Source organism: Leopardus geoffroyi, chromosome D1 (assembly GCF_018350155.1).
Source record: "Leopardus geoffroyi isolate Oge1 chromosome D1, O.geoffroyi_Oge1_pat1.0, whole genome shotgun sequence".
In the NCBI taxonomy this organism is placed as follows: domain Eukaryota; kingdom Metazoa; phylum Chordata; class Mammalia; order Carnivora; family Felidae; genus Leopardus; species Leopardus geoffroyi.
The window spans coordinates 38,548,775-38,562,176 of record NC_059329.1 but is presented as its reverse complement, the minus strand read 5'-3'; the positions used below and the strand labels follow the sequence as shown (position 1 = coordinate 38,562,176).

Below are 13,402 nucleotides of genomic sequence, written 5' to 3'. Positions count from 1 at the left end.
AAAATCTAAAAAAATAAAGGAACGCACAGGACAAAATCAAACTCATCGATACCAAGAATGGATTGGTGGAAAGGGGAGATATAGAGGGAAGGAAAGATATAGAGGGGTGGGCAAAATTGGTGAAGGGGATCAAGAGGCACAAATTTCCAGGTATAAGATAAATAAGTAGTGGGGATGTAATATACAGCATGGTGACTACAGTCAACAACATTGTATAGCAAAATTGAAAGTTTCAAAGAAAGTAAATCTTAAAGGTTCTCATCACAAGAGAAAAACTTTGAAACTCCGTATGGTGCCGGGTGGTAACCAGACATATTGTGGTCATCATTTTGCAATGCATATAAACATCTAATCATTATGCTGTATACCTGAAACTAACATAATGTACGTCAATTATACTTAAAACCAAGTGCATCAGATTAGTGGTTACTTCATAACATCAAATAGTCAACCATATCAATACTTGGGTTATGCACATTTATTTCTCCCACGTATAACCATAACAATATGCAATCATAACAAGCGTTGGTCAAAAGAACTCCCTATCAGATCTCGTTTGAAGCACACAATATTAACATGCATAGCTGTCGATCTTCATTTCAATGAAAATTCTGGACTGAACAGGGTCTAAATCTCGTACCTTGTACCAACTGCGTCATTGCTTTGGATATCATTAGATCTCAACCACGGAAAAACATCATATACTCATGCTTTTACGAATGTTCAACCCTGATAAACGGTGCCACATTTTACTCACTGACTAAATGCTCAGTGTGAAATTTTTAAAGCCCACTGTCCTAAAAAGTATTCTGGATAATTAATGGTTTTCCATTTTTATAAAATATTGACAGCCATCACGTCTGCTCGCCGGAGGTGGGGTTTGTCTCCACTGCATCACCCTCCCCTCACACACACTGCCCACATCAACGCTCATACATCTCTGCATTCAGGTACTACCCCTGTCGGCTCTGGAGTGTGTGTTTTTTTCCTTTACCAGATGACACCTATCATATGCCCGCTCCACCCAAGACCTCAAAGACAGTATGAATGACACAGCTCTGCAGTCCCAACTGGGGACTCTGACCAGCACAAAATACATTCGGACTCTTAAGAAACTAGTTTTGAACTATGGCCTATCAATCCAAACCATTCGTATAAATTAGGTTTTGCAAAACTCTCAAAAAAGTAACCATAATTACAATGTAAAGCTCTCTAATACATACCAGTTCTGCTACGGAAAATCAAACAAGGTGTGAAAAGGTGTTACTTCCAAAGAGGTGAAAAAGCACTCTGTGTTTATAAGTGCTCAATGGCCTGACACGTGGGCTTTCTAGGGAGTTTAGTAACTACAGATTTTTAGAAGTCTTATTTTGGATCCGTCCTAACTTATCCAGGTACTAAATAGGTCATTCCAATTAGATGTTTTTATAAATGCAGTGTTTATTACAGAGTGGCATTTGATTAGTTTTATACAGTTAGAATGACACAGACATTTTTTTTAAATAGGTACTATTACCTATTACATATTACCTATGTTAGCATGAGCTGGCACAACTCAGAAGATGCCAAATTCCTTGCGCCGTCTTACACCTGGAGGTCAGCAAGCTAGCCTGTGAGCTAAACCCAGCCCGCTGTCTCTTTTTGTACTGCCTGGGTTTTACATTTTTAAATAATTGAAAAAAAGCCCACAAAAGAATATTCATGACATGTGAAAATAATATAAAGTTAAAATTGCAGTGTCCATAAACAAAGTTTTATTGGTACAAAACCATCCAGTCTGTAATGGGTTATCTACTGCTCTCGCAACACCGGGACAGAGCTGAGTAGCTGTCACACAGACAACTACTTTAGGCCTTACTTTAGGCTCGCAAACCTAAACTGTTTACTAGCTAGTCCTTTACAGAAAAAAAAAATCTGCCAAACACTGTTCTATACCATCTGTCAAATGAGGAGCATAATCCTGAAGTTCTCTTTATGAGATCCAGATGTATGCTGCAACTCATTACACTGCTTAGGCAAGAGCCCTGATGTCCTTGCTGTCGGTGCGTTCAGTACCTAAGAGGTAGGAGCTGAATTAATAAATATAACAGACATTCATATAGTATGCAAGTGGTTTATACATGCTAACAGCCTTTACATTCCTTGACTGCTTAAGAGTATGAAGGCCATGAAGGGGTAGTAACATTGAGATGTAGAATAAGCATAAAAGGGCAATGTATATACTTTTGCCACAAGAGAGAATTGTTTCTACATTCTTATTTACCTAAACATGTACTGTCCCTCACTCTAAGGGCACTAAATACTAAGTAGTTCTCTTGCATAAAAGAACACTTGCAAATTCATGCTAATCTTGGGTGTTCAACCATGCACTTTGCCTCAAGAATATTAAAACCTAGACCTTGTAGTTATCTTAATAGTTACATAATACAAAACAGTATCTTAGAAGATTATTAACTATATAGGTCATACTGTATTTCAAAAACTAAGACTACAACAAATATTCTTTACCCCACCTGAGAATTCACTAATTTCAACTAATACACAAAAATGTTTATGTAAAATAAAAGAATTTGAATATTACTTGGGGTTTAGTGCTAAGGTACCATTAGCTTAGGTGATTTTTGTTTTAATTCTCTTTTGGTGAAGTAAATTGGCTGGGTTTGTTTTCTTTATCGTTTTAGACCCCCAAAAATAAGATATGCAAGTTAAATTCCTAACTTCATATAAAAAGGAAACTCGCTGAGGAATTAATATTGATTTTCTTGGGGCACCTGGGTTGTTCAGTTGGTTAAGTGCCCAACTCTTGGTTTTGGCTCAGGTCATGATCTCACCGTTTGTGGGTTTGAGACCCACGTCTGGCTCTGTGCTGACAGTGCGGAGCCTGCTTGGGATTCTCTCTCTCCCTCTCTCTACCTCTCCCCTGCTCATGCTCTCTCTCTCAAAATAAATAAACTTTAAAAAAATAATAAAAATAAAATAAAATTGATTTTCATTTATATTACCTTAAAGACAAAATGGGTAGTAAAAAATATGCCACCCAGCTTAAAATGCACCAAGCTGGGGCAGAGCCTTAGTAAACACAAAGCACCCAAGGATAAGCCAGCCTGATGCTGGGCCCTTGGTTATCCCAACACCTGATTATCACCCAATTTTTATCCCCTTCTTTTCAACCGTTACGTGAATATTGGATAGAGCTGCATTAACAGAATTTTCTATTGGGTAGAGATGCATTAACAGAATTAGACACAATAACCAAACATATTCCTAGAATGAACATACTAAAAACGATTTTTTTGTCAAAATCGCTTACCCCTTTTTTAGTGTTAAGCATACCAAAGTTAGGGAAGCCTCCAGGGAAGCAGTTACTTAGATTTTGGAGTGTATTTTCCCTTGGGAACATTGTTCCACCTAGTGGCTAGGTTTCCAAGATAATCAGTAAATGCCTATTGAGTATACCTGTAATATTCATAGTGCCTAACTAGGAATCTTTTTGTGTTGCTATGGAAAACTCTCAAGAGTTCTAATTTACGAATAGCAGAGCTGCCATCTTCCTGCAAACTCTTCTCCCTCACATACACCTTTGGTAAGACTGGAAACTCTTCTGTAAGTCTTCTGTGGACGTAGAACACAGAATGCAGGTGGGGAAGCCAGTGGAAGGACAGCAGTCCCAGGGGCTCTTTGTTTCCTTTTACCATCATTTTTGTCTTACCACAGAAAGCCAAAATGAATGGTGGAAATGAGCATTCACATGATCTCTTATCTTCAGAAATAACTCTTTTTTACCCAAAGAGATTACCAAAAGCTGAGAACATTTCTTAGGGGTCCTATTCAAAAGACAAAACACTTAAAATATTTTTAGACAGTGTCCCTTGTCAGATATTTCAACAGTACTGAGTGAATCGATGTTACCGAACTAATGAATGACTTGATTGGCTAAAGAAATAGGTCACAGTTTGCTGGAAAATTAGGAAAAATGTATCCTGGGATTAGGAAGACTGGTAAGATAATTAACAACAGATTTATAGAGAGAAGAGAGCTAACTAGATAGGGCAAAACTGTCAATGAGAACTTCCAATTTATTTCTCAATCAATTTAATCTTTTAGAGAAATTTGCATTTCTAATGTAAAAATAAACTAGTAGAAAATATCTGAATTTGAAATCACTCTTATTAATCTCTTAAGTAATCAAGTCCTGTTAAGTTTCATTAATTTTATGTCTTGTACGAGTCGTTCACATAAAGAAAACGTGGAATGTAAGGAAATACAGTGCTTATACCTGTATGATGAGCCAGGCTTTGGAGTTAGACCTGTTTTGGTACTATGATCTTGAATCGAGTAACTAAAGCTCTCTGAGCCCTAATCTCTTCATCCATAAAATGTGAGTAATAATTCTTTATAGGTTCACTGTGATGATTAAATAGGATACATATGCAGGGTTTCGATATTCAGCACAGTCTATGGTACATAGGCGGTATTCAAAAGAAGCTAGTATCGTTATTGATTTTATAAAATGCATTTCAAAACTAAGAGTCACAATCTCAGATAATTACAATAATCTTCCACAAAATCCAGCTCTAGTTAGCCATGAGGTTAATTTCAGTCTTCTCAATATTCAGCCCCTAGCTACTAGAAAGAGAGATTTCATTTCTTCAGGTGACTAGTTTCATCTTTGCAATAAGGGAGAGGTAAAAATAAAATGTTATCTAGATATGAGAACATATGCCTCCATTACAAGTTGCTATTAATTAGGAAAAAAAGTAAGTCTTACTCAAATATGTATTTTATACCTTAAGAAATCTCTGGTGCAAGAAAGAATATGGCCCTAAATCAGCCATTTTTATACTTGGTCATACTTATGTATATTTGTTATGTTCAATATATTCTTCATGAAATGTAAGGTAGATTGCCTGTTACTCCTTATTAGAAGCTTTGAGCAACAAAATGTCGACCCACCATTAAATATCCGATAATATTGAGGTGCCCCTCAGGAGGCAGTCAATAACCTGGCCCACGGACCAGCAAGTGACTCACTTTTGGGTGGATCTGAAAAGTGAAGGCTAACTAAGGGGCAGTCCAGGCCTAGGACCAATTCTCTGGTTCAGTTACCAAGGGAGTGCGTGCTGGCCAAGAAGATCACAGCTGGCTTGGGAGATTTCCAAAATAGAGGACTTGGGGGGGAAGTAGAAGAGGAAAAGCCTCAGCCAGGATAATATGTGGAAAGAACCTTAGGAGGTGGCCTACAAAGAATCTTGTAAGTTTGAAGGTATGTCCTAAGTACTCCAAAACTGCCATCCCTTACAAAACACTAGCACATTCCAGGAGACAGAACAGGTGTCCATATGAAAGCAATGGACATTTTATGTTTCTCAGAAGGACCAATTGCTAACATCAGTGTCCTGACCCTCTTAGTGAACTGACATGTGTGCTCCCTATCAGAACTCCCTACAGGGGCGCCTGGGTGGCTCAGTCGGTTAAGTGTCCAACTTCAGCTCAGGTTGTGATCTCACACTCCGTGAGTTCGAGCCCCGCGTCGGGTTCTGTGCTGATGGCTCAGAGCCTGGAGCCTGCTGCTGGAGCCTGCTTCAGATTCTGTGTCTCCCTCTCTCTCTGCCCCTCCCCTGCTCATGCTCTCTCTCTGTCTCAGAAATAAATAAAAACATTAAAAATAAAATAAAAAAAAAAAAAACCTCTTACAAAAAGTAGATACTTCATTGAAACATTTCCGTGGTTGCAAAGATGACTTTATCACCAAAATCATCTTTGTTCTGAACTTCTCAATGTGTTCCTCATAAATAGAACAAAATATGACCACAAAGAACAGATGTATCAGGCAAATATCAAACATCTCTTGGAAAAAGAGAAAAGTCTTCATTTTATCAGATTGTATGTATCCAATATAGGTACACCGCTAGTAGTTAGAAGAATAATAGATCTTTAAATCAAAATTCTACTTTGCTAAAAATAAACTTTCTATTAACCAGATCCCAAAGAACAGGCAACCTAGTAGCAGAAAGATCTATGTAAATTGTTCATCATAATTTAACGGGTGAAGTGTGATAAATGGACAGCATGGCAGTCTTGAGATAGAAGCAAAACGGTTTAAAGATTAGGAAACACTTTTGAGATGTCCTAAGAGTTTTGAAGAATTTCCAAAGACAAGCAGGAATTCTACATGTTAACTATAGATTTTGATGGTATGGGATATGTGTTTTTAAACAGTTTATACCACATCTACTTCTTTGTTTAATGTAACTGTGGGACACAGGACTAAACATTTTGGCTTTGCTGTGTATTTACTATATATGGTGAATCCCACCCTCCTCCCCCATTCCCACCCTCCCCCCCCCCCCCCCCAGTGATATCTAAGGACAGTTCAGATACTGGTAGTCATTTATAGGTGTCATCAGATCTAATCAGATAAATAGATCCTTATGCGGGTGCCTTGGGGACCACATTGAACAGATTGTCTGCCATAGCTTGTGTGGACAGGGTAACTGCACCCCCTACACACAAAATAGAAAATGCGCTTTATCTTTGGGGATTGCAGTATTTAGGAACTCCTACATTCAGGGTCGTCCTATCTTCTGTCTATAGTGGTGGTTTTCATTTCTTTATGCTACCCATGCTTGTTATCAGCAGCCTGCACTGATACTTTTCTGATTCTTTCTTGTCTCTTCTTTGGTTGCTTCTCCCACATGTCTCAGCTTTCAAGAAAAAAAGGCTCACCCGGCTACTCAGAGCCTTTCTTTCCTTTTCAGCCCCAAACAAACCAATTAGAGCACAATGGACATAATCTTTGGATCTGACCATTCTTCAGTCATTGTGTAGAACTTAGGGAGAATATTCCTTCAGAGCCAGAGATGTGTGTTTGCCCCCTCCCTGGTTTCTACCAGATGGTCACAAAAAGTAAAGATCACTTCTAGTCAGCCTCAGTCTCACGATAGTAGTAGAGAAGCTTTTAGAATGTCACTGAAAAGGTGCCAGGCAGCATATGTAAGTCATCCCCACACAAAATAGAGGTGATGAGATGGCCTTATCCACATTTTCTGTCAGTGGTATTAGCCTTTTATTTTCCCCCATAGACTCCTGAGAATTACATTTATATGTATCATACATTTATATGAACTCTGACTCAGCAGTTCTCAAATGTTTTGGTCTCAGAACTCCTTCACTCTTAAAAATTACTGAGAATGCCGAACAGCTTTTGTTGATGTGTGGGTTATAACTGTCAATATTTACTGCATTAGAAGTTAAAACTGAGAAAATGTTAAATGTTAGTTCCCTTAAAATAATAAAACCATTACATGTTAACATAAGGCACGTATTTTTACGAAAATAACTTTATTTTCCAAAACAAAAAAAACAGCGAGCAGAGTGACATTTACGTTTGTGCAAATCTCTTTAGTGTCTGTTTAATATAAGACAGCTGAATTTCATGGCTGATTCTGCATGCAATCTGTTGCGATGTTTTGACTGAAGTATGTGAGGAAAATCTGGCCTGACACAGATAAGAAGTTGAGAAATGAAAGAGTTAACTGTGAGTCGTCTTCTTTGATAGCACACCAAAACTCCACAAGCAGAGCTCCTTGTTAGTTACAATGTGGGATCTGAAACCCTATCAGTAAAAACTTAACTTTCTATACCCTCATATAGGAAAATCCATTCGTCTAGCTTGCACTTTTAATGGCTCTATTACCCAGGCATGATGTTGATAAATATTTGCTCCAAAATACGAAAAGCGATCCTGAAAATTCAGGAACACCTGACAACATTCATTGCTAGTAATAAAAAGAATGGTCAGACGGAGAGTTTGTGGGGACCTACAGGCACTCACAGAGGCGGAGGCTGGAAGTGAGGACACTCCCTGGCAGCTTCAATACTGCAGGGGACAATTAGAATACAGTTTTATTATAGAAGCAGTTCTAAGAATTAAATGGACTTTTTATGACAGAGGTCATGGCACTTAAATTTTCTGTTTGTGAGAAACAGCTGACATCATGTGAAAGCACTCTAAAAACTGTGAAAGTCTAGGCAAACTGAAGTTACAACCCAATAGTTTCAAAAGGGAAAAAAAGGGAGAAGGGAGAAGATGAAAAGACTAAGACACCTTTACTCCCGTAACTCTTCTCCTAAATTAGAATTATTAAACATTCTTTGCTTAACCCAGCTGGATTTTCCCCAGCTTGTATTAAATATGATCATCTCTGACTCGTAGTCTTTTCAAACTAAATGCTAATTCCCCTCATCTGCTGAAGTGCCCAAAAGGCAATTTCATTTTATTTAATTATTGGAAAAAATGAAAGCAGCGCTCACCGGCTCGCTCTGTTTAAAAGGGGGTGGGGTAGGTACAAATAGAAATATGCAAATCAAAAATCAGTATGTTGCAGAATATCTTTACTTCTCATTTATAGACAATAATTAAAAAGGACAGAAAAGTGAAGACTAACCAAATCACTCAGTATGTATTGAAATAGATTGCCACGACTCACAAAGAACTACAGTCTTCTGGGAACATAAATAGGCTCATGTTTTTCTTAGATTTATAGTTGTACTTTATGGCTTACAAAGTACTCGAACGCACCTTACCTCTCCTGAGCTATGCAGCAACCCCTAAGTCAAGTAGAGATTATCTACATTTTGCAGAGGAAGCTAGCCTTCCAGGAATTTAATTTGCCCCACATTACAAGACCTACCTATGAGTACATCTTGTGGCTTCCAGCATCACTACTTTAGCAGTTATGTTTTGGCAGTTTACTTATTGGGTGGTGGGGAGGTGGGAGAAAGCAGCAGAATCCCTTTGACAAATGAACTTTCAATTGAAACTGAACTATGAAACATATAAACATACAAAACAATGGATTTTAATATGCTTCAGCTATAAAGTAACAACTAGTGATAACAATACCTTTACGTTCTCACAAGTAAAAGGATGAACAGGTATGTGCAGGGAGGATTTTTTTTTTTTTTGAAGGCCAAAGCCTTCGTAATCAATGACAATCTTTCCTATCAATATCATATTAACAAAAAAGTTCAAATACGTGCACGAAGGTAGCGGAACAAGTTTTAATTCAAGGCCTGCACAAGAATAATCCTGTTAACAAAAGATAACTTTGATAACAACTTGTTAAAATTTGGGAAGACATATTTTTGGGTAGCTGTATTTTTAAGTTCTAACTTAAAAATAATTTTAAAGGTACTGAAAAATGTAATCCAACTCATGCATTTATGAACACTGACGCCTCTTAGGGTTCCCTGAAAAGCAGTGTGAAAACCACTGCATAATGGTTTGCTGTCATAAATTCACTCCTTAATCTCCACCTAGTTCAGTTAAGATAAAATAAAAACTGTTATTTTTTAATCAAAAATATATATGCAAGAAACCAGATTAACCGAGGCAGACTATAGCTACTAAATCAGTCAAAGCAATTATATTCTATTGGTTGGACCTGAAAAAATTGCTATTAATTGACAATTTTAATTATAAAAGTGGTTCATATGGTTCCATCTAATAGTCCCCATTTTATTTTCAGTCTTTTCACTTAAAAACCCACCAAAAGCTGTCAAAATAAGTGGCTATATAAACAAAGCAGAAAAATGTAGTAACCAATAAAGATCTATCACTAGAACTACCTAAACACATGAAGAATTTTCAAATGTTAAACCTTCCAACTTACATGCAGTTTTACTCACCTCAGTAGCACTAGCTGCTCAATATTCAAAAAAACATTGTCATATGCCCCCTTTTATTCACCAGAAAATGAGTGGACTGACAGTTACCTACCTTAATGCAGTTTGGTACTTCGCTTTAAGATTTATCTAGGCGTCACTGGAATTTCTTCAAGTAAAATGTATGACACTTCAAAACTCATTAACTTTCCCAAAGTAAGTAGAAGCAATTCCTCTTTTATTAGAAGCTTTATTGAATTGTTTCACTGACAACAGAGCAAGTTAGACTTTATATAGAGTTATAGATGTGAGGATAGTTTTTTGTTTGCTCATTTGTTCTCCTATCTGGGAAATATATTGTTGTTCCTGACCTAAGATACCAAATTAGGTATATTCAATATTTTTAAAAAGTGTTTCTGCTTTTGATGGCACTGAATCCAAATTGTAAAGGCACTTCTAATTATAAATATTGACTCTCATACAATACACAGCTCAATTTTCAGACATCGGGTTAAATAAACCAAGTTATTCCATTCGAAGAATCCAGTTCCTTTTGAAGTTCCCCCCCCCCCAAACTCAACACACTGCAACAGATTAAGCTACATAAAGATATAGCTTCATGCCACATAAAAGGTGACTCTTTCCCCATCATTAATGAGGATTATAACAGCAAAGAGTAATATACCCGAGCTTCATTCCTCATTATGGGCTACGCTGAACTAAAATTCAGTATGCTGTGACTCACTTGGTTAGTACTGAACACTTTATTAAGTAGAAAACACAAGATCAATTCAAAGAATCGCATTTTGAGAGTTACAGATGAATTTTAAAGTCATATACTTTCTAGCAAAAACAAAATCATCTCTTTATTAGAAATAAACTCTTCCATGCTATTTTTAGAATGACAAAGAATTTAAAATGCTGAGCACTTGATCTCTTTTAAGAGCACTGAAGAATAGCACTCTTTAAAAGCTACAAATGTTGCCAAGTCATGTCATAACTGGCTCAAACAATCCCATTTCCATCTAAAGTTATTTCATGCTACTGCATGAATCAATATTAAATACCTTGGAGTTACTAAAAACTGGAATACTGGCAGAGGTACATAGCAATTATAAAATATGAAAATGGTGACTATCCATTTTCCAGATACCTCTTTCTTTTAATAATGACTAAAAATGAGGATGTTCTTTCTAGGTAACTAGAAATAGTTTCTCAAAAGCTAAGAGGAAAATATAAAGAATGCTAGCAAAGTGTGATGGATCCATAACCATGGGTTCTCCTAAAAGAAAAACTAGATTTTTAAGCCTAATACCACCTCCAAACAAATGTATTAGCCTACCAAATTGCCAGAGGCCTTAAAAAAAGCCAAAGTCAATATAGTTCCTTATTCAGTCAAAAAAAAAAAATAATAATAAATAACTGTTATTTTAACCAGGCTTGTGTTTAAGCAAATGTGTCTCAACAATTTGTTTCGTGTTAAAAACATAACTAACCACGTTTGAAGTTAGCAAATGATAATTTTTTTAAAGCTAGGTTCCAATGACATCTAACCCTGAAGTGAAAGAGTTAACATTCAACTAAGCTGATCTGCGCTTCTGATCCATTACATTTCTCACAAGCTGCCCTACAATGAGCTGAGCAAGTATCAACTGTAATTCGATCCCAGAGTTTATGGAAAAAAATAACTGCACATACTCAACATGCACATTTAATAAAAATCTGTTTCAAGAGAAACATATCCAATAAACACAATTTAAGGCATATTTAACTGTTCGATTAACTTCAAATCTAAAATCTCTTTGCTTTCTTCATGATCTCAAATAAAATAGTGGAGGGGGGGGGGAAGCAGCAGCCCTACTGCAGGGAAAAGAGGCTTGAAAAACAACTTTGATTGGCACTTGGCCTGACCCACAGAGGAAGAAAAACAGTTTTTGGACAAAGAGCGCAAATATTTGAGCTTGCTTACTTCCATGCTTTCTTTATATTTTTAATATATAAATAACAATCCCAATTGAACTGTATTTGGGGAAATTGACTAAAAACGGTGCCGTATTCATCCTAGTCTTTCAGTCCCGATGTATTTGCACAGCTCAGCAATTTTAATTCATTTGTACTGGACAAACAGAAGCACCCCAACTAACGTTTCCACTTGATGAAATGTAATAATAGAGTTTGGAGAAAAATAAACTGATCATAATATTACCCAGTGGAGGCTGTTAAAGTCTGATTAAAAGCTTTTCTCGTTCTAAAGCGACATCTTTTCACTCCCCTCCCCCACCCCTCAACGGAGTGATTAAGCCAAGTAAACTAAACAATTCTGGAGTAAACTTTCTATCAGTCACTCTGGAGCAATAAACTGATTGTACTGATTTTTCTGGACCTACAAGGGGCGGCGGGGGGGGGGGTGCTGCTAAGGAGTGATAACCTACGTCCACCTCCGTCTCCTCCTCCCCCAACCCCAAAGGAACTGTAAGGTCGAACAGCATTTCCCATGGGCATAAAGTTCAAGCTGCTTTACCAGTTCCTTTCAACACTGAACTACAGACACAAGACTACCGTCAAAAGAATGTAAAAAGGGGGGGTATTAAGGGAAAGCAGGCAAGGAAGGCAGAAGCGACCGAATAAACAAAAACAACCCCCGCCGAGAGTTAGCCACAGCAAAGACGCAGCCAGGTTCCTCAAGCCCAGACCAGGCTGTTCAGATTTCACACCGACCTCCATCAACAGCACCGGGAGGAGGATCGAACCGCTCTCCCCCTCCCTCCGCCCGCGGAGCAGGCCGGAGGTGGCAAGGCAGGGAGGTGAGCCGAAAAAGACTACCGGCAGCCAAAAGAAAATCGGAAGAAAAAAAAAAATCCCCAACCCCTCGGGACTAGCATCTGTCCCGGCGGAGATAAAAAGCAGCAGTGCAAACCTCCACCCTCAACCCACGCCCCCTTCTTCGGTCTCGGCGTGGGGAAGGTGCCCCGGGATGGCTTTGAGCCTCGCCCCAACAGTGCGCCCCCGGGCCGAGCTGCCCGAGCCCCGCCGGCAGGAAGCGCCCCTCTCGGGCTGGACCCCAGGCCGAGCCCGTACCTTCCGCAGCACTTTCCGGCAGTTGGTACAGAGCAGGTAGTTGGCGGCGGCCGACGGGCTGCTGCCGCCCCGGTTCATCTTGGCTGCGGGCGCCGAGGGCGAAGACGGACGGCGGGCCGGGGCTGGGTATCACTGCGGCCGCCCGCGCCGCTGCGGGGCCGGGGCCGGACCGTCCCCCTGCTGCCGGCCGCGCTTCAGCCTCAGCCTCCCCCGGGCGAGATGTCGGGATGGCAGGCGCCGGCCCGAGAGTGAACGGCGCTGACCGAGGCGACCACCGCGGCGGCTGCCGAAGCGCCGGCGGAGACGGCGGCGGCTGCTCCTCACCGGCCCGTTGTTCCTCCCGCCCCCATCCTCCAGACCCCCGCCCCCGCCAGGCTAGGACGAGCAGCCGCCACCGCTGCCGCCGCCTCCGCCGCCGCCGCAGCGCCTCAGTGCGGCCCCGCCCCCGCCTCCCCACCACCTTCACCACCTCCACGCTCCGGTACCGCCCCCTCCCGCCATTCGGACAGCCCCGGCCACGCCCCTGGGCCGCTAGCCCGCAGCCAATGAGCAACTAGAGCCCGGTTGGGAGCTGCGTCGGCCAATCACAGACGCCGAGGACGCCTTGAATCTCCGGGCAAGTTAAGTTTATCTCCGAGGCTTGGAACTGAAGAGAGAT

The 13,402-nt window shown here is 39.8% G+C and overlaps 1 protein-coding gene across 1 annotated transcript in view; it reads right to left on the bottom strand.

Annotated features, from left to right (window-relative positions):
- Nucleotides 1-13,387, bottom strand: part of SESN3 (sestrin 3) — a 72,670-nt gene extending 59,283 nt beyond the window's left edge. The window contains exon 1 of the mRNA XM_045483566.1: nucleotides 12,745-13,387. Coding sequence (XP_045339522.1) covers nucleotides 12,745-12,822 — 78 coding nt within the window. The 5' untranslated portion in view covers nucleotides 12,823-13,387. The remainder of the gene's footprint in view (nucleotides 1-12,744) is intronic.
- Nucleotides 13,388-13,402: the final 15 nt, after the last annotated feature.